At 41.6% G+C, this 26,546-nt stretch overlaps 1 protein-coding gene across 3 annotated transcripts in view; it reads right to left on the reverse strand.

Moving 5' to 3' along the window:
- The window catches only part of LOC122772414 (cell migration-inducing and hyaluronan-binding protein-like), a 107,151-nt gene that overhangs the window by 39,280 nt on the left and 41,325 nt on the right, over positions 1–26,546 (reverse strand). For all 3 annotated transcript variants that reach the window (XM_044030440.1, XM_044030442.1, XM_044030443.1), the window contains exons 3-12: positions 26,403–26,540; positions 25,539–25,677; positions 24,004–24,240; positions 22,716–22,895; positions 18,342–18,412; positions 16,131–16,226; positions 14,761–14,882; positions 8,087–8,234; positions 5,382–5,573; positions 460–629 (exon numbers count right to left, since the gene is read on the reverse strand). In XM_044030440.1, the coding sequence (XP_043886375.1) occupies positions 460–629; positions 5,382–5,573; positions 8,087–8,234; positions 14,761–14,882; positions 16,131–16,226; positions 18,342–18,412; positions 22,716–22,895; positions 24,004–24,240; positions 25,539–25,677; positions 26,403–26,540 (1,493 nt within the window). The remainder of the gene's footprint in view (positions 1–459; positions 630–5,381; positions 5,574–8,086; positions 8,235–14,760; positions 14,883–16,130; positions 16,227–18,341; positions 18,413–22,715; positions 22,896–24,003; positions 24,241–25,538; positions 25,678–26,402; positions 26,541–26,546) is intronic.

The following is a 26,546-nucleotide window of genomic DNA, read 5'->3' on the forward strand; positions in this document are numbered from 1 at the left end:
GCTGCTAACTAAAATGATGATGCTATGTGATTTAGCTGCAGTAGCTGCTAACTAAAAATGATGATGCTATGTAATTTAGCTACAGAAGCCGCTAACTAAAATAATGATGCTATGTAATTTAGCTACAGTAGCTAAAATGATGATGCTATGTAATTTAGCTACAGTAGCTGCTAACTAAAATGATGATGCTATGTAATTTAGATACAGTAGCTGCTAACTAAAATGATAATGCTATGTAATTTAGCTACAGTAGCTGCTAACTAAAATGATGATGCTATGTGATTTAGCTACAGTAGCTGCTAAAGTCAAATGCCAATGCTATTGCATCTCGCTACGGGAGCTGCTAACGTAAGTGTTTAGCTTCAGTCGTTGCTAACATTAAAAACACTGATACCACAGCATCCAGGCACGGTAGCTAGCTACTTTAATCACACATGTCGGTCAGGACGACAGTTTTACCTTCACGTGTCCACCGAACGTGTCAAAGTCGAAGAACTTGCAGGCCTCATTGCCATAGCAGCCGGGCTGCATCTCACCCCGGAGGAGGATGTTTCGACTCAGCAGGCCGACCTCTGCCCTCATGTCCACGCCGTCCACCTCCTCGCCCATGTGGACAAACTGGGCCTTACCTTCACACACACACACACACACAAGCAAGAAATATTGTTTTTCTTTGGTTGCACTGACCAATTTGGAAGTAAAAACATACTAAATAGCCACTAGGGGGCGACTTCCACTTGATTTCTAACACCAGTAAACATTTTACCAAGGAGTTTCAGCTCTTCTTCAACATAATATGGTGTCAGTTTTGTAACTGATGTTCTCATTTAGAAGAAAACATGACACCAGCGTGATTGACAGACAATAAGACGCAATTCTGAAGTTCTGGTTGTAAAACATCAACATACAGGCGGCCACATCGCGATTCTGGACCTTTTTAAAACAAGAGTTCCGATGCTTATGTGTGACATCACGATCGGTTGCTCCCACACCAAAGTCCATAGAGAAAATCAGCGGTTTTACGTCACGACACACTCAGGAGTTATCAAGCCACTGCTGCCTTCATCGCTGACTTTAAATGTGTTATTTTGTGATTTCAGTCTAAAATGCTTTGTTCGGCTTTACCTCAGTGACACAAACAGACCACACGGGGCAGCAGCGGACCGGCAGCTCCTGTGTCCCTGTGGGCTAAAATGGACATGTTTCTCCATGGGCTTTGGTGTGGGACTGTGAGTGGTTCCCAACTTGACTTTCCGAGGCAAACTTATTCTTAACCTTTCAGAGACTCTTGTGTTTCCTCGTGTCAACACAGGGGGGCGCTCACAGTGCAGGCAGCACTGACCTCAAGCAGCAACACTGTCACTTTCATGCTATTATTAGAGCATGCATTTACCCCACGTTAGGGACAGTGACAGAATGAAAAGACTCCCGCCGTGCAGCTGGCTTTTTTATTTCTTATTTTTTGATGGATTTAACGAGCTGCCAAAGTTGTCAGAGTTAGAAACAATAACGGCTCAGAAACAGTCTGAGGTGGTTCAAGCACATGTTTTTCCTTTTACTAAGAACACTGAGACACTTAGAAAGCTTTAACTTCTAACCTCCCCCCCCCACACACACACCCACACACTCCCTACTAGTTTAAAAGCTCCTCTAATATGCATTTTTGCATATTGCCGCTTACAGAAGGCCAATTAAATGTCTCGGCGAGTGATGGCGAGGCTGCGGAGAACAAAGAGGAGCGAGTCAAAAAAAAAAGACGGAGAGTGGAGGCAGAAGAAGAAGAAGTCTGCAGACGTGATAAGAGCGCTGTCACTCACTCCTACACGTTCACACCCTGAACCTCACAAATGTGCCGATTAGGAGAAAACAAAGTGAAGGAAATGTTCAACAAGCGCACACTTAGAGTGATGGTTTAGGTTTTCTCTGAAGTGTGAGGTCGAGCACGAGAGTGGGCAGCACACAACTTTTCTTCTGCCTCCGTTTGGGCTCCACAAATCAACAGAACACAGCGTTTGTGGGGCGGGCGGGGACTAGAGGCGCTGAGTTTGACGACTGAGCTTCTTTGTGCTTTAGCTCCGTGTTGCCGTTGCCGCCGTCTGTCTAACCTTCCAAGGAACCACTTCCCGTGTGCAGCACGGGAATGACGTTGCGTAACGTTAGATCAGGGTCGTCCGAACTTTTTTTTTTGGATTTAATTTAGCAAATTTTGCTTTTTTAAACAGTAAAAAAAGGAAAAGTTGCATTAAAATGCACCGTTTTAGAATAATTTAATACATGATACAATGACAATGCTACTTCAATGTATATGTATATATATATATATATAAATTAATTGTAACGTACAACTAAATTATAATGCATTTTAAATCATGATTGACACACAGTACAACGTTACTACATTAAAGTTTTTCGGCCGTGTTTCGTGCTTCTCGACTGCTCCTGCTAACGGTCGCCGCTGACGTGGCGGTTTGTGATCATCATCATCATCATCATCGCTGCTGTAGTGAAAGATGGCGGAAGAGCTGCGCTGCAGAGACAGTCGGAGTCTGGCTTTTGTAAAAGAGCTAAATGTCAGGATGGAAATAGAATAATGCTAAATACTGCAGCAGCGACTCCAGCTCCAGGCCATCGATCCACTCCACAACATTTATTTTCCTCACCCATCATCATCGTTTAATGCCTTTTAGAACTGTCAAAAGTTCAACATGTAAAAACCCCGGCACTTGTTATTAGACGCCAACTGATAAACAGCCTCGGGCTGTGTGTGTGTGTGTGTGTGTGTGTGTGTGTGTGTGTGTGTGTGTGTGTGAACTCCCGCCTGAACCTCAGGAGCCAAAAAAGAGGCTATCACAAAAAATGGTGCTTTAAAGAGGCACAAGTGCAAGAATTAATGAAAAGGATTATCGCCGGGGGGAGAACGACAGGAGGTGTGAGGAGCAGTGTCCCCCTCAGGCTCACAAAAACAGGATTTCCACTTTGGACCTTGTGACGTCAGACGGGTGAGGAGGAGGAGGGAGGAGGAGGGAGGTTTTAATGGACCTGATCCTCTGACACTGAGGTTTGAAAACAAACAGACTCCATTCAGAGCTCTGTGTGAACACACACGAGTTTCACAGTTTGTTCAAAAAGACAAAATTAAGTTTGTTTTTAAGGAGGTCTGACTGCACACCAGTGTCTTTGTACATCTTTATGTATATATATTTGTTTTGTACTGTTTATTTCGAATATGCAAATAGTACAAGGCTTCCCGATTATTAATAAACAAATATAATCCTTGCACAGCATAATGTAGAAGTGAAATTTTGGAAGCAAACGATCATTTACGAAGGGTGCAAATCGCCATGATGAACGCGACAGAGCCCTGGAGCAACGCACGGGTCCGGGAACTTGGCCAGATGCACGTTAACACCCTCAAAAATGGCTGCAAGGCCACGGATATAATAATAATGATCTGAAGGATAACGATAGGTTATTTAATGGTTAATAATAAATAACCATTAAATAAACGTACATTTAATAACCATTAAATAAACGTCACAGGACATAGAAGGGCACACGCTGAGTGTGTGAGTGCAGGTTCTGATGAAGCTTTAAAAATCAACTTACTTTTGTTACACAACATCTGAACGTGTGAGTCTGACTGTTTTTAAAGGTTATTCTGAAAGTGAATGAAAAACACATTATTTCACAGCGACTGGTGTACTTTGTGCTCGGGCCACTTTTCATTTGCTACGACTTAAACCGCTCCTCCACGTCTCTGCTTTCATCCCCGTGGAAACACTTAGCAACAAAGTGGTTTGTGTTGTTTGTGTTACAAAGGCAACGTCGAGTCGACACAGTTTGCCATTTCAGTTTGGAATAAAAAGTCTTCAAAATGAAACGGAAAATGTGGCCGTGGACAGTGTGTTAACAAGTGAGCGTGTCTGTAACTAACTCACTAACTAACTCACTAACTGACCCACCAGCGGATATTACCCCCAAATGTATTTTATGACTGGATTTTATGTGAATACGCAGAGGTGAAGACTATAATACGATCATATGGCATCCCGCGAAATGTATATTAGGTTTTATTACCTTCATAAAAACAAAATCTGCTGATGTTCTTTCAGCTTGTCACTTTACCGGTCACCACAGCGAATCATCTGCCTGCATTTTGTCATCCTCTTCCTCCTCCTCCTCCTCCTCCTTTTTCTTCTTCTTTCTCCAAATGAATCACATTTTGAGGGCCTGAACATACCCTGAACCACATGTGACCGCATTGATCCTGGTAAAAATGAGCGTGCGAAAGTCGATTGGTTAAAAAAGCGACGCAAAAAAAACAACTTCTATTAGGTCATCTGGTGTCACGTTTAATTCGTACATGAGCAAAACTTGGCACGCAGGTTTATTAGGTCGAGGCGGTCAAAAAAGTCAACGATGACCTATGGTCTAAACCCAACAGGAAGGCCGCCATATTGGATTGAACGGCAATTCTGATGCAATTTGGGCGATTTCGCAACCAATGGTATTTGAACTAACTTGTCCTTCACCTTCAAACTCGTTTCATATTTATTTTATTTTATTTTATTTTATTTTATTTCATTTCATTTCATTTCATTTCATTTTATTTTATTTTAATTAATTATTTAATAATTTAATTTAATTTAATTTAATTTAATTTAATTTAATTTAATTTAATTTAATTTAATTTAATTTCATCATCATCATCATCTAACCGCGAGCAGAGGGTCGCGGGGGGTGCTGTGCCAATCTCAGCTACATCGGGCGATAGGCGGGGTACACCCTGGACAGTTCGCCAGTCCATCGCAGGGCCACACACAACTAGAGACAAACAACCATTCACTCTCACACTCACTCCTACGGTCAATTTAGAGTGTCCAATTTACCTATTCCCCACATTGCATGTTTTTGGACTGTGGGAGGAAGCCGGAGTACCCGGAGAGAACCCACGCACACACGGGGAGAACATGCAAACTCCATGCAGAAAGGCCCTTGTTCCAACCGGAACATTTATTTATTTTATTTTATTTTATTCGGGACAACGTTAAAAACAGAGCAGAGACGCCGCTGCCAGATTCTAGCTAATTTAGCTAATTTCCATCTGTAGTCCACGACACTCACTAGTTGTGACAATTGAGATAAAATGATCATAAAACAGTGCATTTGTGTGTAAGTTTGACTGACCATTGTCCTGAAATCTTCACATTATCAAATCGGTTTGGACAGCTCTGGTGTGAAAGGACTGGATCGGACTGATAACACACCTTGAAAAATTGCTTCACAAAAGACCGGACCCTGTACAACGAACGGGACTCTACTACTGTTTCTTTCTCCTCATACCACAGCTGCACTTTAACATAAGCCACTGCTTCTCTCACCTTGGACCTTGACCTGATTGGATGAGCAAGTAGGGCAGGGCAACAACGTGAACTCTTCAGCCTGGTGCATGGAGAAGTCAGTACTGGCCACCACCACCCGATCGCCCGGGCCCCAGCCCTCCGGTCGGTCATCGAGCTCCAGGATGCTGCTGTTGGACGTCATGTCGATGGACAGGGACGCCTGTGGACGAACTGCAGGAGGAAGGTGACGAGAGTTAGAGCAAAAAGGACGCTAATGTTGCTAACGTGTCAGCACAATTGTGTGCACTCTGTCCAACATCGAGGAGAACTCACAGTCTGAGCAAAACCCATAAACATGATTTTATTGGCTAGTGTCTGTGCTGGAATTATTCGTATAACCTTAATGCCACTTGGAAAGTTGAACATTTCTTAAGCAGCTGCGGCAACAACAACCTTGTGGGAGACTTTTGTTTGACCCTGGACTTATGAATGTGAGATTATTGGCTAGCATAGCGTGAATCGATTTGCTGCTGCTTGACCCACAATGAGCGGTGTTTCAGTCGACGTCTCCACTGCGCGGCTGCGAAACCTTCTACCTTCAGAAGTTTGCCGGAGGCAACTGAACGTAGTACTTGAGATAAAGTTGAAGAAACTTCACCTCTTGTCCATGAGGTTTCTTCAGTTCTGGTCTTCAACTTATCTCAAGCGAGTCCAGTCCAGTCCAGCTAACTGCTCAAGACGCCTCTGACAAGGACGACTGAGAACCTTCACAAAAACAGAACCATATAAGTCCATAAGTTGATGCAGCGTTAGCCACCAGCCTGTTGTGACTCCGCCTCCGCCGATGGGCGAACAGAACAAACACAAGGACGAACGTCGCTCAGACTTTCTGCTGAGTATCAGAGCTGAACATCTCACCTTCACTGTCAGACTTTTTAGAGAAAATACCAGCACCACAAAAGGTACTACATTAAAAAAATTCCTAACAGATATTTAATTTCACCTTTAACTGCCATGAAGGTTTGTTTTATAATTAATGACCTCAGTTAATTATGTTTTCCTCCATAAAAACATCCGATTGTGACGGGTTTACAACATAACTTTAATAAATGAGACATTTCTATCGACAAAACTGACATTTCCGTCATGTTCCATTATTATTAATATGCAGCCGTTGGAGCGGATTCTCTCCTCACTGTGGATTATGATAATGTGATTTAAGGACTGGCCTCTGCCTCCACTTTTGAACTTCTGGATGCTGATTATCATTCTGCCCTGAGGTTTATTATTGCTTATAGAAGTCATCCTTGCATCCTGTATATAATAAAAAAAGAGTGTGTGTTCTGAGAGACATGATAGGCTTATGCATTAGTTTATCTACACGGCCTTGATTGGGGAAACTGAAATCTTATATCACCAGAGGGACTGAAGATGTGCTATTTGCTTGGATGCTCACAACCTCTTTTAGTCCAATAACGTGATCTAAAAATCTATTCTTCAGGCCTCGGGGCAAGTTTTAAATCCATAACAACAAAACTTAAAGAGTGAGAATCCTTTTGTATTCAATCCTAAAATAACCATAATATGCCGATAGAGATCAAGGAAACATGTTTGATGATGCACGCCCAATAATGACGGAACAAGACAAGAACATTTCTGCAAATGTCGGCGCACGTTTGAAGAAATTTACCCCGCACTACTACAATATTCTGCTTGGAGATGCTGGAATGTACAATTTTGACTCTTTGTATATAACACGCAACCGTTCCATCTTAGTCAAAATGTAATTATTGTGCGGACAATTATTGTTCATTTTCAGACTTGTGGGTACATTTATGTACCATAATATTGTAAAGATCTTTAATTTGATAAGGTGAAAAGATTCTTCTAACACGTACAAATTAGTTTTTTCAAAACGTTTGTAGCCTTTCATATAAGATACACATCAGTACATCTTTCCATTGCATTGCCCACCCACTTTTTAAACGTACTTGTTTGCCCTGTAGCTGTATTATATTTTTTCATCTTTTGCTATATTTAAATGTGGCCACTTTGTTGTTCTTGCTTTAACTGGTGGAAGGAAAACTTTCAAGCTGTAAAAGAGCTCACCACTTGCCACCTAAATACTTGTTCCTAAATAAACAATAGAACAAATGAAGAAAGCTGTTTGTGAAGGAAAATGTGGTCGGACACTTTTGAAACACGTCTGCGTGCGGTCCGTGTTCACTTGTCCTCCAATTGTGTCAGCTTTTGTTACACAGAATAAATCCCAAGTGCCTCAAATATGTGGGTGGATACCAGACACGCTGTACATGTGCGTGTGGGGTAATTGCGGAGTGATGCAAATGGGTTGTACCCAGTGTCAATCTTCACGTGAGATCGCGCCAACATTCCCTTGTGCTCTCCACACAACACACGCACATGCACACTGGGGGCGAGCCCAGACAAAGGCCCGCGGTTCCCTCGGCGTGGTTGGCTCGCAGCCTGTGAACTCTGAGACGGCTATTTGATAGTGTTTTGCTGCACCATGATACGGACTCCAGGCATTCCAACCATAGCAGAATAATTCCCACGCACAACACGCTCTGGAGCACAGCCAGCAAACCTGTGTGTACAGTATATAACATTACTGTACAGTTAGTTAGGAGCTACTTATAGAGAGAGTAACCTGGATATATATGTGTGTGTATATATATATATATACACATATATATGTTGTATACAACCTGCAGGTGTGAACATACCCAGTTTTCCGCAGAGGAAGCGGACTCTGTAGTTGTGACACAGGCCGTGAGCCTGGTCCTTGTTCAGGCAGACGAAGCCGTAGTCCTTGTCGTTCTTGTGGATCACGTCGCCAGTCTGGTTCCACGGTATGCCGTCATGGGTCTCAGCCTGACAAAAGGAAAGACAAGACGTTATTGTCCGAATGTCATGACGTAAAGCGACACTATGCATCTATTTGACTATAAAATACCAGCGACTTGGACAAAGAGAGAGTCTTTATCACGCCTCATCCTGAATACCTTCTTTTGTGCTGTGTAACTTTCCCTCTGAGTCTCTACCCCGTTGTGGTCAGGAAAGTGCTTTTATACTCTGAAGGCCGGCGCAGAAAGACTGAGGAGAGTCTTCTTCCCTCGGGCCTGTCAGACCCTGAATAAGGCCTGACTGTTTTATCACCATAACACTTATTTTATTACCATAACATTGGTTCTTATCACCATAACACTGATGGATGCTGCAATGCACAATTGCACCAAGCACTGCGTTTCAATCTATTGGTCCTTTATGTTGTGTGTCATGGTTTTAACTGAAGATATTTGTGATTTAAGTGTCAAGCTCTGCTGTTAAAGTGTGTCCAGACAGATGAAAAGATCATATGAGAAACTTGAAAAGAGTCATAAATTAACACTTAAAGTCCTTGAAATGCAGATGTAGCTCATCAGTGTTTTGGGGACATCCTGGTGTGTTTTAATAGTTTTTGAGGACATCCTGGTGTGTTTCAACAGTTTTTTGAGGACATCCTAGTGTGTTTTAACAGTTTTTTGAGGACATTCTGGTGTGTTTTAACAGTTTTTTGAGGACATCCTGGTGCGCTTTACAGTTTTTGAAGACATCCTGGTGTGTTTTAACAGTTTTTGAGGACATCCTAGTGTGTTTTAACAGTTTTTTGAGGACATCCTAGTGTGTTTTAACAGTGTTTTGAGGACATCCTATTGTGTTTTAACAGTGTTTTGGGGACATCCTGGTGTGTTTTTAACAGTTTTGAGGACATCCTGGTGTGTTTTAACAGTTTTTTGAGGACATCCTGGTGTGTTTTAAGTTTTTGAGGACATCCTGGTACAGTTTAGGACATCCTAGCGTTTTACAGTTTTTTCCTGGTGCAGTTTTGAGGACATCCTGGTGCGTTTTAACAGGTGTTTTTAGGACATCTTTTGTGGTTTTAACAGTTTTTTGAGGACATCCTGGTGTGTTTTAACAGTGTTTTGAGGACAACTCTACGACACAGAAGGTCTACATGGTGAGGATATTGAAGAAAAACCATTATCTTTTTCTAAAACTAATCTCTCTTTTTTTTTTGCTGCCAGAACCTAAACACATTTCTAACCAGAAAAAAACTATCATCACCCTCATTTCACCACCAACACTTACGATGTTACGCACGTCTGTTGACATGTAAACAACTAACTGCTGTCATTTTGGTTCGGAAAAACACATTCCTTATGAGCCGCAGTCAGGAATGCAAAGGGAGCTTAATTTATATGTAAATATTAGCGTAAATTTGGTTCAGAAACGTGAGCTCACACATTTTTGTGGTTTGTAGAAACGTACAAGGGCGACATTTGATCCTGGAGACACAAAAGTCCTACTGTACACACACCGCTGTTACTCAGTTTACTGTCATAGAAACAGATCCTAGTCCTTTCCTGTCATGTATTATATGTGATGCATTAACTTGTCTTTCTCTTTGCAGGTAAATTAATTTCATTTAGGGAGCGTTAAGCTCCTAAATCCCCTTCTTCCCCTGGTGATTCAGAGGGAGTGTCAGTTTACTCTCTTCATACCTTGTGATGGTTTAATTTTCTGGAACAATTTTGTAATGATTTTGGAAATGAAACTGATGAAGACAGTTTTTGACTTTTAGGCTCATACTTTTGTTCCTGCAACCGTCCATTTACCACGTTTGTCTGTAAACGTATTTGTGAAGGACATTATGGTACACAGTGGTCACTCAGTGTGCTTTGTAGACATAAAAGAAGCACAAAAAGGTCTATAAAAGCTAGGTAGTTCCTTCAATGGAGGTAGGTAGGAAGGTAGGTCGGTAGAAAGTTTGACAGAAGTATAGGTAGCTAGCTCGCTCGATAGAGGTAGGTAGGTTGGTAACTTGTTAGACATAGGTAGTTTGATAGAAGTATATATAGTATGTTTACTGTATGTATATATATATATATAGAGAGAGAGAGAGAGATAGCAAAACAATAGTGCAGTAGAACAGTAGTAGGACCAAGATTTAAACAGGGTTAAATTAACTGATAAAATTATATCAAAACAGATGATGATTTAGTCGATTGTTGGTTGATTAATCGATTAATTTTCTCAGTGATGTCCCATATGTCACACAGCTTCAGCCACTGAGAGCGAAGTTATCTGTCAACATCTGGCTGGTTGTGGACGTGGAAAGGTTCTTGTCTCACATCCAGTCCACTTTATGAAACACTTTCCCATGGCAAACATCAAAGTTGCCATTTTACATGGAAACTGTGAACGTTTCAGCGGTGCTTGCACTTAAATGAGTCCTGTCCTGTCCAGTGGTTTTCTGTTCATAGCACACGTGGTGACATAAACACAGTGTTGAGGTCTGCAGCGGTTACCAGATCTCCTTGTTTTTGCACACAGCTCCGTTTGTTTAACGGAGTTTCGACGTCTCCAATTTTTGTGCCGTCACCGTTTCTGACATTCTACACAAAAAAACCCAACAACAACAACTCGCTATGACCGTGTGAACGCTGGTGACCTTCAGCGTTAGCGTTAAAACACAAACATTCAGGAAAAGTACAGACAGTCTGAGGTCATTTCCTCTGGACTGTCAAGATGATCCAAAAAAATCAGAACCACATTATGTAACACAGTGAAATGAGAAGCCAAACACTAAAAATAGAGATCGCACAGAGGCGAATTAGACAGAGAAGACTGAAAACTGAAGAAACACAACACACACAGAACTGGAAGGCTAATAGAGACATGGCGGTTTTGAAAACTAATGCTAATGATAACACTGAAATTGCATTTAGTAAAGAGTAAAAAGCAAATAATAAATAAAAGGTTAAGCATTTCTCAAAGTCATTATTTTACCAATTTTTGAATAACGTATTTTATCTCAGTGGTTCCCAATAAGTGGGTCGGGACCCACGGATGGGTTGTGGGACAAACCCTTTATTCAAGACTTGTGTTTATATGTTTTAAATAACATAAATGCATAAAATGAAGTTGTGATCCAAACACAGGGTTCCTACACTTTGATTGAGGTGAAATTCAAGGCCTTTCCAGGACCAATTCCCTCAAATCGTCCATGGCATCCACTTTTATGAATATGACAGCTCATAGTTGGGGTGTTACTGAGCCACAATGCCTCAACTTCTATATGAAACCAAATACTTAAAAAAATGAAATTACTCATCACATCCGATGACTGAGGATGTTGTTTGGAAACAGGTGTAACAAGTTTGATAAAAAAAAAGTGGACTTTTAAAGTAGTTTTCTTTTGCCATTTCAACATCAAATTTGTCGGAGTGCTGAGGCCACGCCTTTTGACGTAGAGAAAATCCTTTGGCAACTTTAAATCATTAACTTGTCTAGAACACATGGACCGAGTTTGACGCAGCTAGCTCAAACGTGCTAGGACGAGTTTGCTCAAATGTGTAGACTAGCTATTTTTGTTTTTCCAAAATGGCTGACTTGGGTGGGGGGGGGAGCTAATGAAAGTACATTATAATTTTTATTTATTTTTTTTTTAATTTGGACACAATCGAAAAAATCTAGCATTTAATGCAATTTTGGCCACTTTTCCTCAAGAAACTTTGCAGTAAGCCCAACAAACTCTTTTGTCTGACCATAAACCAACTTCAGGGGGCGCTATGGAGCCCTGGGGCTACGAACGTGTTTGTGCTCTATGCCACTATCGCATTTTCTCCAGACCTTACCTCTGAGTTTTTACGCATGTTAACATTCGCGCTCGGGCCTAATAATGAAGTTGAGACTGAGGTAGAAAAAGTGCAGAGCAGCAATTAAAGCAGAGCAGTTGGAGCCTTATGTCTTTATGGTAATGGTATGAGTGTGAGAGTCTGTGTGGGCAGAACTGGCACTGCTGCACATCATTCATAGAAGGTTAACAGCTGCAGCTTTATGGTGCCAGACTGAGTCACAGTGAGAGTCTGCGGCCGCGTCGTGTCCCAGCAGCACACTTACGAAAGGCCGGCTCGCTGATGATCATCACGTGACTGCATGGATGGAGGACGCAGGAGCATCTGGAGTTCCAGCACATGTCTGCCTCTCTTTTTTAGAAGACCATTAAATAAATCGTTTTGGGTTTGGGTTTTTTAAATGTGGTTGAATGAGGTACTGACACGGTGTCAGCACGGACTTGTCCACCTGTGCCCCGCCCTCAACAGGAAGCAGCCTGAGACACGGCTGCTCGACCTCACTCACAACAAATTTTAACCTCTTATACAAAAGGCTTACCTCATAGAATATACAGTATTTTAAGAATTTGTTTTGTGACTGAAAACTGATGTTTGTAAACAGAGTGAACACACACACACACACACACACACACACAGCCTTCACACGTCCACACTTCCAAAAAAACCTGAACTATCCCTTTAATACAACATTATTATTGTTACTGGCTACATGTATGTGTGAGCTTAAAGTTATAACTCTCACAGTTTTCATCACACACTATAACTGATACTATTGACAGTCGTCTTATTTTCTGCAAAAGCCATTAAATATGTCCTGTGGTGTGTGTGTGTGTGTGTGTGCGTGCACACCTGCCTCACTTTATCTCGGCACAGCCTCTCTTCACAGTACATCACCGTCGTCTCTCACCGCTGCAGTAGGCAGGGTTTGTTTGGGATTATTGATCAATAATCCCGGTAATCTTTCAGCATAATATAAACAGAGTGATCTGACAGAGAGTGTGACTCTCTGCCGCCGCACTTTACTCTCGACTCGGCGCTTACAGCCTTGCGGCTAAACATGAAGCGTCACAGGAGGCTTTGAGCAAACGCGGAGCGGCTCCTCTACGCAGTGGAACGCTTACAAACGACACTTTCAGAATCTATAAATAATTCAGAATGCTGGCAGGAGACTTGTTCCTGGTTTTTCCATGGCTGGACACAAATAGTAAGTCCCTCCGTGGAATGATTTCACCAGCAAAAACTACCGATGCTGCAAAGAAACCTTAGAATCCCTTTATTTCTTCAATGATTTGGCCAGTTTTCATACAGAGTACGAAAAAACGCAGAATTCTAAATTGGGAATTGTTGTCAAAGCCTAGGTTGGGGTTTGTTTTTAGGGTCCCAAAAAAAAAAACACATTCACGTTTTTTCTCTTGCATTTCAATGTATATAAAATACCGAGTTCCGACTACAAATGCAGCGACGCAGCTGGAAGAACATTTTAAAGTCAACTTTGTCAGAGCGCTGAGGCCACGCCTTTTGACGTAAAGAAAATCCTTTTTAATCATTAACTCGGAGAACTCTAGAACACATGGACCGAGTTTGAGGTGGCTAGCTCAAATGCGCTAGGACGAGCACTAGCACTTTTGTCTTTTATTCCATTATTGTTGCTTGTGTTTATGTGTTTATTTTTGTTTGCGTTTATCCATCAGGCAATTATGTGTAAATATGATTTTTATACACGTGCATATATAAGGAGGGGGAGGAAAATACAAAGAGTCAAACTATAAACACAAACAGAGAGAGTCAGACATGGAGAGAGTGCTCTTCTTTGGATGAAAATCAACAACTGTTTGTCAAGTGTTGTTTCCGACTGCAGCGTTAAAGGCAGTCGAGTGATGAAGCTCATTCTGCTTTAGTGAGCTCTTCTGGAATCATTTTTAAATACTGCTTGGGCAAATGGAACAAGAGGCTCGGCGAGCGTGACGCGTTGGCTGGACGACTGGAGGCAACAGCAGGCTAATCACCGCGTTTACTGCGTCCTGCTCATTGTTATTGAGAGACTGCATCATTAAAACATCATGGGTTTGTTTGCTTTTACTGTAAAACGACGGAATGTGGTGTGTGTGTGTGTGTGTGGCAGAGGCAGGGGTATGGCAATGATATTGTAAACAATTACATCCTGATTATTTGTTCATCCTCGTTCTATTTTGCAGAAAAATCTCAGACCAAACCCCATTGAGAAAATCAGCATTTTAAGGTGGCGGGGACACAGGAGCTGCTGGTCTATTGCTGCCTCGTGTGGTGAGTTTTTGTCACTGATGTCACAAACACCGATGTCATAAAATAACACTGATGGAGGCAGCAGTGGATGAATGGATCGTATGTGCTGTGATGTTAAAATCGATGATTTTCCCAATGGAGTTTGGTGCAGGAGCGCGAGGGGTTAAAAAAGTAACGTTTCACAGCAAGATTAAAGAGTAAACATAATTTAAAGATATCATAGACTTAAAGGTGGGGTGGTAGATCATTTGTATTGCTTAAAATGCTCTTCACACCCCGATTGTAAGCAATTAATGAATGCGTTCTCACAAAAATGAATAATGTCAGTCACCTGTGGAACGGACAGGCCTGTAAAAACCATCCTGAACAAATGAATTGGAGGTGAAAGTGATTGAGATTCAATCACTTTCAAGGTAAGATACTCGTGATACTCTGACGTCACTGGTGCATGTATTTACCTGTATGTCCAGTGGACTGCCACACAGTCGGTCTGGATAGGCCTCGTGCAGGTCAGACAGTTTCTCCCAGTCTCCAGATGCTCTCTCGTCATCTCTGTCAAACCACTCAGTCCACTCTGCCTCTGCGGGACACACACACACACACACACACACGCCGTCACAGCCAAGTTCAATGGTCAGACAGAGATTAGACTAATCTACATCAAGGTCTTGGCTTGTCGTCCATTTAGGCTGTCAGAGAGCATTTGTACAAAAGTAATTGAGGGGCTTTCTCCTCTCATTATGTTCCACGTCTGGCTGCCACAGTGGGGGAGATGCATTTAACTATGAACCTGAATTACAATCTGGACTTTGGCACACAGTTAGGCAGCCTGAGAGCGTCTGAGAGCTCGTCCGCCGTGTGTGTGTATGTGTGTGTGCACGGGTCCCGGCATGCTTCGGTTTCATTAAAAGCGACGCTCTCTGACGGGAGATGAGAAGCTGTTAATTGGACGCAGCTTTGAGCAGCAGTGGAGCGAAGTGCTCAGTAACAGCAGAGCAGCACGAGGCAGACGTATCGACGAGGAGATGATGTGGTGATGATATCAGAGGGCTGATCGATGGCTGCTCCAGAGGAATTTAAAGAGTTTACCAGGGAGGACGGAGCAGGAATAGATCTGTTCATCAGTGTGTGTGTGTGTGTGTGTGAGACCGAAGAAGGAGTATTAGGGCCAGACAAAAAGAAACAAAACAGCACAAGGGAAAAAAGCAGGCAAAAATAAATAAATCCGGCACAAGAAATAAAAATGTCAGGCAAAAAAAAAAAAAAAAATTTGAATAGTTTTTTTTTTGTATGTTCACATGAATGGAAGTCAATAAAGAGTACAGTCACAAAGTTACATTAGTATAGTTCTGAAAATAAAGTTCCGATAGTAGAGTTATGCTAGTAAAGTTAAGATAGTAAAGTCCTGATAGTAGAGTTACGCTAGTAAAGTTACAATGGTAGAGTTTTGCTAGTAAAGTTAAGATAGTAAAGTTATGATAGTAAAGTTACGATAGTAGAGTTGCAGTAGTAAAGTTCTCATAGTAGAGTTATGCTAGTAAAGGTTAAGTTAAGATAGTACAATTATGGTAGTTAAGTTACGGTAGCAAAGTGACAGTAATGAAGCTCGGATTGTAGTTACGATAGTAAAGTTACGATAGTAAAGTTACGATAGTAGAGTTGCAGTAGTAAAGTTCTCATAGTAGGGTTATGCTAGTAAAGGTTAAGTTAAGATAGTACAATTATGGTAGTTAAGTTACGGTAGCAAAGTGACAGTAATGAAGCTCGGATAGTAGCTACGATAGTAAAGTTACGATAGTAAAGTTACGATAGTAAAGTGGTAGATTACCTTGGACCCACTGGCTGCTGGCAGTGATGGTGAAATGATCTCCATAACTGGTCTTAAAAACACGTGAACTCCGAGCCTCTGAAGAAGCCTTGGTCCCTGAAAACACACACACACACACGATACAAACTTAGGCCATTTAAGATAAAAACCACAACAGGGGTCATGTGTACTGTTTCTATGGCGATGACATTTCATTGAAACAAACAAATCACATTCCCACACATCTGAACTGTGATCTTGAGTTACATATTGTGTCGGGAACAAACAGAATCTTCTCCCATGTGACGTTTGTTTTTGACATATCGCAGCGGTGACGTCGTTCACGTGTGCCGTGGCTCTTCGTTCCCCCGGAGGTAGAAGAGGTCGTCTGTGGTGTGTGTGTGAAAAAACTGAGCCAAGAGTTCAAGACCCGGTCGAGAACAAATGTGGTGTGTTTGTAATGGAGGGAATGTTGACGTGATGAGGGGAAAAAAAACTGCATCTTTTTCAGAGCCAAAACCAAACTACATTCATTCACTGCCCGTAACTTAGAAAATGGAAGCAAGTCTGACGGCACTTTGGGTGGCAGCGTCTTTCACTGAAATCCCATAAACCATGAAAGTCATAGAGAATGTTTCGCCTCCTCTCTTTGGGAGAGTGTGTTTCAGTCACAGAGGCAGAACAGAGGCTCACAGTCGCTGCAGGAACTCCACCAATCCTCTGCTTTCTGTCTCCACAGACTTATTTCACATGACACCTGCAGTAGCCTGATTTTACTTTTAGTAAAGTAGTACAGTTACGGTAGTAAAATTAAGATAGTAAAGTTACAATAGTGGAGTTACGCTAGTAAATGTCCGATTTAGAGTTATGCTAGTAAAGATCTGATAGTAAAGTTACAATAGTAGAGTTACAGTAGAAACTTTCTGATAGTAGAGTTATGCAAGCTGAGTTAAGATAGTAAAGTTACAGCAGTAAAGTTCCGATGGTACAGTTACGCTAGTAAAGTTCCGAAAGTAAAGTTCAGAGTAGAGTTATGCTAATTAATATAGTTAAGTTCTGATAGTAGAGTTACGCTCGTAAAGTTACAAAAGTAAAGTTCAGAGTAGAGTTATGCTAGTTAAGATAGTTAAGTTTTGATAGTAAAGTTACAAAAGTAAAGTGTAGTAGAGTTACGGTAGTAGAGTTCCGATAGTAAAGTTCTGAGTAGAGTTATGCTAGTTGGGATAGTTAAGTTCTGACAGTAAAGTTACGCTAGTAAAGTTGCAAAAGTAAAGTTCTGATAGTAGAGTTCCGATAGTAAAGTTCCGATAGTAGAGTTATGCGAGGAAAGATATGATAGTAAAGTTACAATAGTAGAGTTACGGTGGTAAATTTCTGATAGTAGAGTAATGCCAGTTATGCTAGTGAAGTGCTGATAGTAGAGTTATGCTAGTAAAGATCCGATTGTAAAGTTCCAATAGTAGAGTTAAGCTAGTAAAGTTCTGATAGTAGAGTTATGCTAGTAAAGACCAGATAGAATTATGCTAGTTAAGTTAAGATAGTAAAGTTCCAATAGTAGAGTTACGGTAATAAAGTTCCAATAGTAGAGTTATGCTAGTTCTGCTCCATTTTAACACCTGCCCAGTCAACTTATCAATTAAACTTTATGTTTTTTTATGCAGCACTTTTCATACCAGGCAAGTGCTTTACAGGAAAAACAACCACCTCAGCCGACATATGGCTGCTGTTAAGAATTAAAACAACAACAGCAGCGAGGCAGAGAAGGAAACTCACAAACAGCCGCGAGGGGAAACACTGGATCAGAGCGGGTGATCAGAACAACGCGTAAAAATGTAAATAGTAACATAAAAAAAATAAAAACTATACGTAAACAAGTGTATAAAAGTAAATAAATGAATTAAGTAACAAAGGATAAGAAGCTCCCGTTACAGTAGATGGGTCTGGTTATTTAATAGTATATTGTATTCTTACTGTAGGTTATTGTAAGATTCATCCAGATTCAGCTTCTGCAGGTTTTAAAAGGGGAATTGTTGAGTGAATCATCTATTAATTGTTTTTTGTTCTTTCTTTTGTTTTGACCTTGGCAGATATTTGCTCACTCTTGAGTGATTTCTCTTTTTTTTATTATTTTGAAAGTTTTGAGCGAACCAATCGCGCTCCGTCGCAATAACGATGTCACTTTCAGGAGTTGACCTAAACTGTGAGAGAATGTCAGTAACAGCACATTCTCACCTTGATAGACAGCGTGATCCTCCACAGCTGAGGAAGTGTCACCTTTTGTCACTATAAACGTCCAGGGATGCCTGCAGAGAAAATAAATACAGAAACAGAGCGATGAGCTGAGGCAGGAGAAAGAAAAGTACAGGTCAGATAGTGGAGAAGACAGACGTGACGACTGCAGGGGGAATAAAAATAAACCAGTACAGGAGTGAGATTGAAAGACTGGAGGCAGATAAAGAGCACGAGGAAACTCAGGATGAATGTACAGTGAGTCAAAGACACAGGTGATGATAACACTTCAGTGAGGAGAGAGAGATTCATAAAATCAAATATGAAAAGAACGCTGTAAGGGAGCAGTGTGTTAGGACCTTTTCTGGCAGTAATTATTATAACAATAATAATAATACTAACTTTGATTTCTAAAGCGCCTTTTCACGAAACCCAAGGTCGCTACATGCGTAGAAAAACCAGACTAACCCAACAAACCAGAACAAAAACACCAAAACAAAAAACCTGAACATTGATTTATACGACTCCAGGGTTGGTGTCTGGTGGAACAGCCAGAGGGAGTGAGTTCCAGAGGGCTGGAGTTTTGCCTGCAGGTGCCGGGGATGGAGAGGAGGCCGAGGTCAGCAGACCGTCGGAGAGAAAGCCGACGCACACGCGGGGAGAAACCGGGTCGCGATGTTTGGGTCACATGTGTTTTATTAAGTTATACGCTGTAGAAGTTTAAAGCAGTGCAACTTTAAATAAAGTCTCTCACCTCATTGTCCTTCATGTAACAGTAAACACAGACGTAAACAGACGGTGATTGCTTTTGATAAATGTTTTATAAGGAAGTAAATGCGTCCTCTGGGTCTGCCACACACACACACACACACGCACGCATGCACACACACATTTGCCGACACTGAATGTAAACATTACCTTTGGTTGTTTGTTTACACAAGATCTTTGCAGTGCACCTTTAACCGACCGGGAGCTGAGCACAGAGAGGATATGAGCGGGGCTGCGAGTGAATGTCAGATGTGTTTAGAATTAAACTTCAAATCTCTGCTGCTCTAGTGAACTTCAGGAGTTTGGCTGAAGGCGACTGGACTCGCGTCAGTGAAGCTGAAGCTAATGTTTCGCTTCTTATGTTCAGTTCTGACCGAGAAAGAAAAAATAAAACAAGGAAAACTAACAGTTCATTTCTGCCAATAAATCCTCAGATTTCACCACCGCCTCTTACTTGCTCTAATGGTGCGTTCCATTTGTAGTCGGAACTCGGGGCATTCCTGAAGTCGGATTTCCAACTCCGAAACTCTGAGCAACATCAACAACCCCGACATGGGATTCCAAGATGGCTGCCAGGGTACAACCACGCCTACTTTTCCCGTTAATAGAGCCTCATTATAAACTGATATTGCTAACAATGGCTAGCCTCGAGATACGTCCGCGTACGACTGTAACGTGGTGAACTCAGAGGTGACGTCACTCCCAGTTCTGACAGAGTTAAATGATCACATGTTTCAGTTTAGTTACCCTTGAGGGTCTGAATCCTCCTAAATATTACACACAAGATCTTTAATTGCTTCAGCAACTTAAGCGGCAAGAAAACGTGGCTCTTGACTGAAGCAGAGACGTGGACTCGAGTCTGAGACTGAGACTGGATACAAACTGTGACGTCTGACTCGACTCAAATTCAAAAGACTTGAGACTTGACTGGTACTGGAACTCAAACTTACGACTTGAAACTTGAAATAAATGCTAATTTCAAACAGAGACTTGAGACTTGACTCGGACTTGTCAACATCTCTGGACTGAAGGGTTGCTAGTTTGAGTCGGTGCCAAGTCAAGGGCCGGAGGAGGGCCACATTCAGTGAACTCCTTGTGCCGGTCCCGAGCTTGGATAATAAATAAAACATTTTTTTTATTTATTAGGGACAGAAAGTCCACGGCCATTTATTTATTTATTTATTTATCTTTGTCTCAGTCCAACCCTCTGTGGTTCAGACACAGCGTGGAGGGTTGAAATCTAAACCCGTCGTATGTCTGAAAAGCTATTTCTGCTGAGCTCTGAGAGAAAACGCGGCAGCAGAGGTGTGTGTCGTGGTATTTTCTCCACAGTGGCAGCTGCAGTAAACATATGCAAATAACATAACGGAGAACGTGCCGCAGAGTCTACACGCACTCATAAATTATGACTTATTAAAACGTCTCTCTGGGTGCGTCGCAAATGACAGAGTCCCTCTCTTTCTCTCTCTGGTGATGACACCAGCGCCGGTCTGTTTGGCAGCCGCGTGACGAGAGAAGAGGCGACAGGAGTCGTTAGGCAGGAATTCCTCTGTCACCTCGCCATCGCTCCCGTCTGCTCTGTCCTCCACGGCCTCCACAGCCACGGGGGGAAAAAATGCTAAGTGGGAAAGGAGGAGCGTTAACGCCGTCAGAGTTCTCCTGCGGTCTCTGCTGCAGCGTTGAGTTTCACAACAACGTCTGACTGGAACCACAGGACGAGGCCTGGGCTGCCGGCGTTCACCAGCTTCTTCTCTCAGGCCGCAACAAAGCCTGTGATACTGCAGTCCACTCACACACACACAGCAGCAGCCTGTGGTTCACGCTGCAAAAAGCTGCTTATCCAACAAACCCAGCAGCAGCAGCAGCAGCAGCAGCAGCAGCAGCAGCAGCAGCAGCACAGAGCGGCCCAGTTTGTCAACGTCTTAATGCAAATGTACACATTTTTATCTTCTTCGCTCCTCCTTATGTCAGACACTGAGACACTCCTGGGGGTTTGTTATCATGACACGATTCTGTTTCCAGTTGCCATGCATTCCTGACACACTGCTAATTCTCCCAATGTCTCTGTTCCTGTCTCACACACACACACACACAAACTTGTTTTTATATCTGAGTGAGGACAAACAAAGACATAAGTCCTAGTCCCTTAACATCGCAACAAAATGCTGAAACCTAAAGTTAACCCCCAAAAACCAGGTCTTAACCTATAAACAGCCCTTGTCCTCACCTTCACATGTCTTCACTTCCTGTGGTTTATGGGTTCTTTGTTCCACACACAGGTTTGCACAGCTATTCTATTAAGGTCAAGCCTGACCTTAACTCAACTTAACCATCATTCAAATCTCAGCCTTAAACTAAACGAGGTTCTGCCTGATTAGGACCAGGTTTTGGTCTCCGAGGACTACTGGTCCCGACAACGTCAGTGTTTATGACAGAAAAAGGTCCCAAAAAGAGATAACAAATGTTATTACCATATTAATAAAAACCTGTGACTCCTGGGCTGCAGGATCCAGATCCAGTTGCCAGAATTTTGATAGTTTTGTTTAGATAGATTTATTATTTCATGAATGCAACCTTCAATCACAGCGTGTGGTAAAGCATAAATGAGAAAATTAGAAATAAAGAAGGCACTTGAAGCGTGAAAGATGCTAATCTGTTGTGCAATTCAACAAAAGTAAAAACTTTGACCCCAATAACAAAACTGTGAGTGACATTATGAGCTCTGTGAATGGAACTTTACAGCAAAGCTTTTGTCATCACTCTACACGATAAGAGTATATCAATCTTTTTACGAGGGCTAAAACTGCAGAGAAATGACTGAAAAAAATAAAAATAAATCTTGCTTCAAGAAGCAAAAGGTCTCAGAGAGCTGCAGGGATTAATTATAGAAAGACAAGCTTCCAGGGAGGGCAAAACATTTTCTCATCAATCCACAGTGATCGATAAAAACAAAAAACTACAGACGATACAGAGCTGGGAGCTTCTCTCGTCACAGAGCGAAGATCTGACTTTGTACTGGAGGAGAAACTGTCGTCACAGATTAAATCATTTAATAAAAAAAAAAACATAACAAATCAATTGCCGTTTCAGTCTAATATCGTATTGCCACTTAAATATGATGATAATATTATAACCTGACCCAGATGACTTAAATATGACGATAATAACATGACTTAAATACCGCAATACTATCGTATTATGGTGTCTCAGGCAATTCCCAGCCCTAGAAGATAATAATAATATATGACACACAAAACAAAAACAAAGGATACTCTGGGATGGAAACGAGACAACACAAAGGCAAAAATCACAAAATCTGAAGTCTAAATGTCCAAGTAAATACAGGCAAAAGAACAATAAAGAGAAAAAGACATTACACAAAGCAAGCAAGAGCAAAACAACCCAAAACAATAAAGATAAGACAAAATAGAAATAAGAGTTATTAAACTAATAAAAATGTAAGATAAAAGCAGGTGATTTAAAAGAGGCCACTGAATCTGTGGGTCTTATCTGCTCAGGTACAGCCGGTCGTTCCGAAAGTCAAAGTCAACTACTTTAATACTCATTTGAATTTTCCACAAACAAAAATAAAACGTGATAGAATCTCACCGAAATCCCAGAGTGGTGATGTGCTGACTGCCCAGTCTGAACAGACTCTTCTTGGCCGAGTCCTCCAGGTTGTTGGACCCTTCGTCGTTGACCATCACAGCCATTATGAGCCCGACTTGTACACCGTCCACATACTTGGCGAGACGCCGGCTCTCGTCCTTACTGCGGTACGTGTCAAACCTGAGGGTGAGAAAATCAAGCACTCACTAGACAATATAGCACCATGTTTACACGGCATCAGGGTGAACCCTAGCTTTCGCCCTATGTCAGCTGGGATTGGCTGCAGCAAACACTTATGTGGAGGATAATATGATAGCAAATGGACGGATGGATCAGATCGTTCTACGAACGCTAACTTTTGGTTGTGGGAACGTTCCCTGAAGGTTCCCCCGAGGTTTTCCTATGGTTGATATGGAAAGTTCCCCTTACGTTCATTTTTGGTTGCACATTCGGTTCCCACAACAGTGCCAGAACATTACTTTCTCACAACCTTCATACAACCTTTAGAGAACGTTCTCAACTGTATATCAGTTAAAATGACTTTAAAATCCCTGGAAAAAATTCATATATATATATATATATATATATACATACATATATGTGTATATATATATATATATATATATATATATATATATATATATATATATATATATATATATATACATATATATATATACATGTATATATATATATGTATATATATATATGTGTATGTATGTATATGTATATATATGTATATATATATACATATATATATACACACACAGTATTATCACTGCATCTCTACATGAAAAGGAAGCAGAAATAACAGCCAATAGCATCCATCCACATCCATCTCTAATCATTCTATAATTGCTCTCTAATCTCCGATGGCAGTTGACTTCATAATAACTGTGTAGTAACGGCCTTTCATCAAGTGCATTTTATGGCTGTCGCCTCCTAAAGACATTAAATCTGACGGGACTGGATTCAGTCCAACGCCCAGCGCTTTGTCCTCCTAACAAAAATGCTCTACTCGTCTATTTACTTAAAAAAAAAAAGAAAGAAGCTGTATATCATAAAATGTCACATCTGTTTGAAAATGTAATGGATATTTAATCACAACAGGATATTAAGGATGTTATCAAATTCTAAATTTAATATCCCCACAATGAGCAATGCCAGAGCCATCACACGCATATTTGTCTCCATCATTATCGCGCTGTGGTGAGACAGTTTACGAGGTGGTGGCGTCTTCTGCATTCCGTTAGGGGACACGAGTGCGTGTGAGCGTGGAGACGCTCACCTGTCGTCGTGCAGCACGTCGCCCGTCTTTGGGTCGACGACGTGGACGATGATGCCCCGGTTCCCCCAGCTTCTCTGAAACAGGTAGTTGTTTTGGTCGCTCTCTCCCGGGTGCAGGGTTTTGTTGAGCAGCGTCCACGACAGCTTCGGTTTCCCGTGGATCTCGAGTGTCCCACCAGTTCCCACGCCAATGTACTTCTTCCCAAAGTAGCTGTGGTCCTGATCACTGTCGTCCAGTCTTAAAAACAGCGTGGAAAGACTTATACAAACTTTAAATCATACCTTTACTTTCTATTCCACATTAATTCCATTTAATCCCTCGATACTTTACCCTGCTTGTTTTTATTGCTCAGTGCAGTATTTATTGTTTTTAAATCACACTTTTATTGCCTCGATTGTATTTTAAATTCCATTGTTTTTAATGTGATGTATTTTCTGCCTCAGTAAAACACTTTGACTTGCCTTGTGCATGATTGGTGCCGCATAAAAACAAACTTTAAACAAGGAAAACTTTAAATTTAAGTCCCTGGCAAGTGAATACAGAGTTGCTTCTGTTACCAAATACTTGGTAGGGACCCACAGATTTTAAGGTCTACTACTACTACCAAGATAAGATTAGATTTACACGTTTTAAATTAAAATCTCTTGGAAATTATTCAAAAAAAAAACTCCTTAAAATTAGGAAATGAACAGTTTTTTTAATCAGTCAAAAATTGTTCTTTTTTCCCCAACTACTAAGTGAAGATGTAAAATGTATGTTTAATCTCTTGGAAATTATTAAATGTTAAATGATTAGATATTATTGTAAATCAGTAGCTGTATTAGGTTATGCGAAGAAATGACAACTGTGGAGTAAAGAATTATGTAGTAAAAGAGTTTATCTTCTGTAGTTAGCAAACTCCTTCTCAAATACAGTACATAGTATAAAACAAAAACAGTGTGAATTTATTAACAGTTTACAGTTAACTCCAGATTAAACTGCACCCGCCCTCACAAATGTGAGCTAGCTAGCTAGCTAGCCTTTAGTTTGCTATGTCTTAATCCCAAAAATGTGTCTTCCTTAAGTGCAATAAAGACACAAAAAAAGCTCTGCTGCTTTATTTAAAACTCCTTCTCAAACTCAATAGTATAAAACGAAAACAGTGTGATTTATTAACCGTTTACAGTTAACTCCAGATTAAACTCCACCCGCCCTCACAAATGTGAGCTAGCTAGCTACCTAGCTAGCCTTTCGTTAGCTATGCCTTTATCCCAAAAATGTGTCTTCCTTAAGTGCAATAAAGACATAAAAAAAGCTCCGCTGCTTTATTTAAAACTACTTAAAATGAGGAAGTTAAGAGATTGTTTATCAGTCTCTCTGATCAGAAACAGGCTTCAGGTTACTTTACCTGTGTCAGGTGCTGTGTGTTTGTTGGGCTCAGACAAAAATACCGCATGTGTGTTGGGTTTGGTCAATATTTTCTCAGACTCAGTGAAGTTCAGACCTCTACTGTAAATCACAGAGTCATCTTACGGACATGCGTCGCTGCTCTGTACCTTCCAAACAAGGAGACGGTGAGGTTTCCTCGATAAGGACAGTCGGGGCTGCCGATGTGTAGCTCGCCCTTGTTCCCAATCAGGATGTGCTTTGTTCGGAGCAGAATGGGCCGGCTGGTGTCAGCAATCACCAGCTTTCCTGCAGGAGAAAGAGAGGAGGAGGAGGAGGAGGAGGAGGAGGAGGGGGGTGATGAAGTCTCCTGGCAGGTCCTTCATGCCCCAGTGCCCTCAGACACCTCCTGATACCATTTATGGCCCTGTGCTCAGACTGCACACGCACACACACACACACACACACACACAGACTGCATCCAGCCAACCAGCTCTGTTACCAGGCCTGAAATCCAATGATTCCAGTTCAGTAGTAAAGTGGTGAGTAGCTGTTGAACATGGAACGTCATCTCCTGGATGTTCTTGGCCGAGGCCCTGACCTCATCACATTTCTCTTTCTCTCACCATCACCCCCACACACACACACACACACACAGACACCTCTCCTCTTCTTGGTGTTTGTTTCTTTCACTTCCAATTTCCAATTACGCCGAGACAATTGACTTGGAGGCAATTCCATCAAGGATTTTACCATTTACAGCAAATGGTCGTACTGTCTAATGTGGCAGAAACAGGCTAAGCTCCTAATATTTGTGTAATGAGGATTCTGCGTGGAACTACTGCACAAAAACAAAACAACATCATGGAAAACATTTTAGTGTCGTTCCGAGAGAGAACTCTAAATGATCTGTCGACGTGAATGTGAGTGCGTCCACGTGTCTCGTGTCTCGTGTCCCTGACCCTCACATGATCCCTTCACTCATGCATTCATCGTCATCACTTATCAAGGAGATGAAGACACTTCCAGCTTACCGCCGTTGAGAATCTCAATGGAGTGGACGGTGGCTGAGGTGGTGAGGAGAACCTTCCTGCCGTAGCCAATCGTCACACGGTGGTCTTCATGGTGTCCTGGCATCCATGGACGCAGTCCTGGCTCCTTATCTGGACACACTGCAG

Source organism: Solea senegalensis, linkage group LG7 (assembly GCF_019176455.1).
Source record: "Solea senegalensis isolate Sse05_10M linkage group LG7, IFAPA_SoseM_1, whole genome shotgun sequence".
Classification (NCBI taxonomy): domain Eukaryota; kingdom Metazoa; phylum Chordata; class Actinopteri; order Pleuronectiformes; family Soleidae; genus Solea; species Solea senegalensis.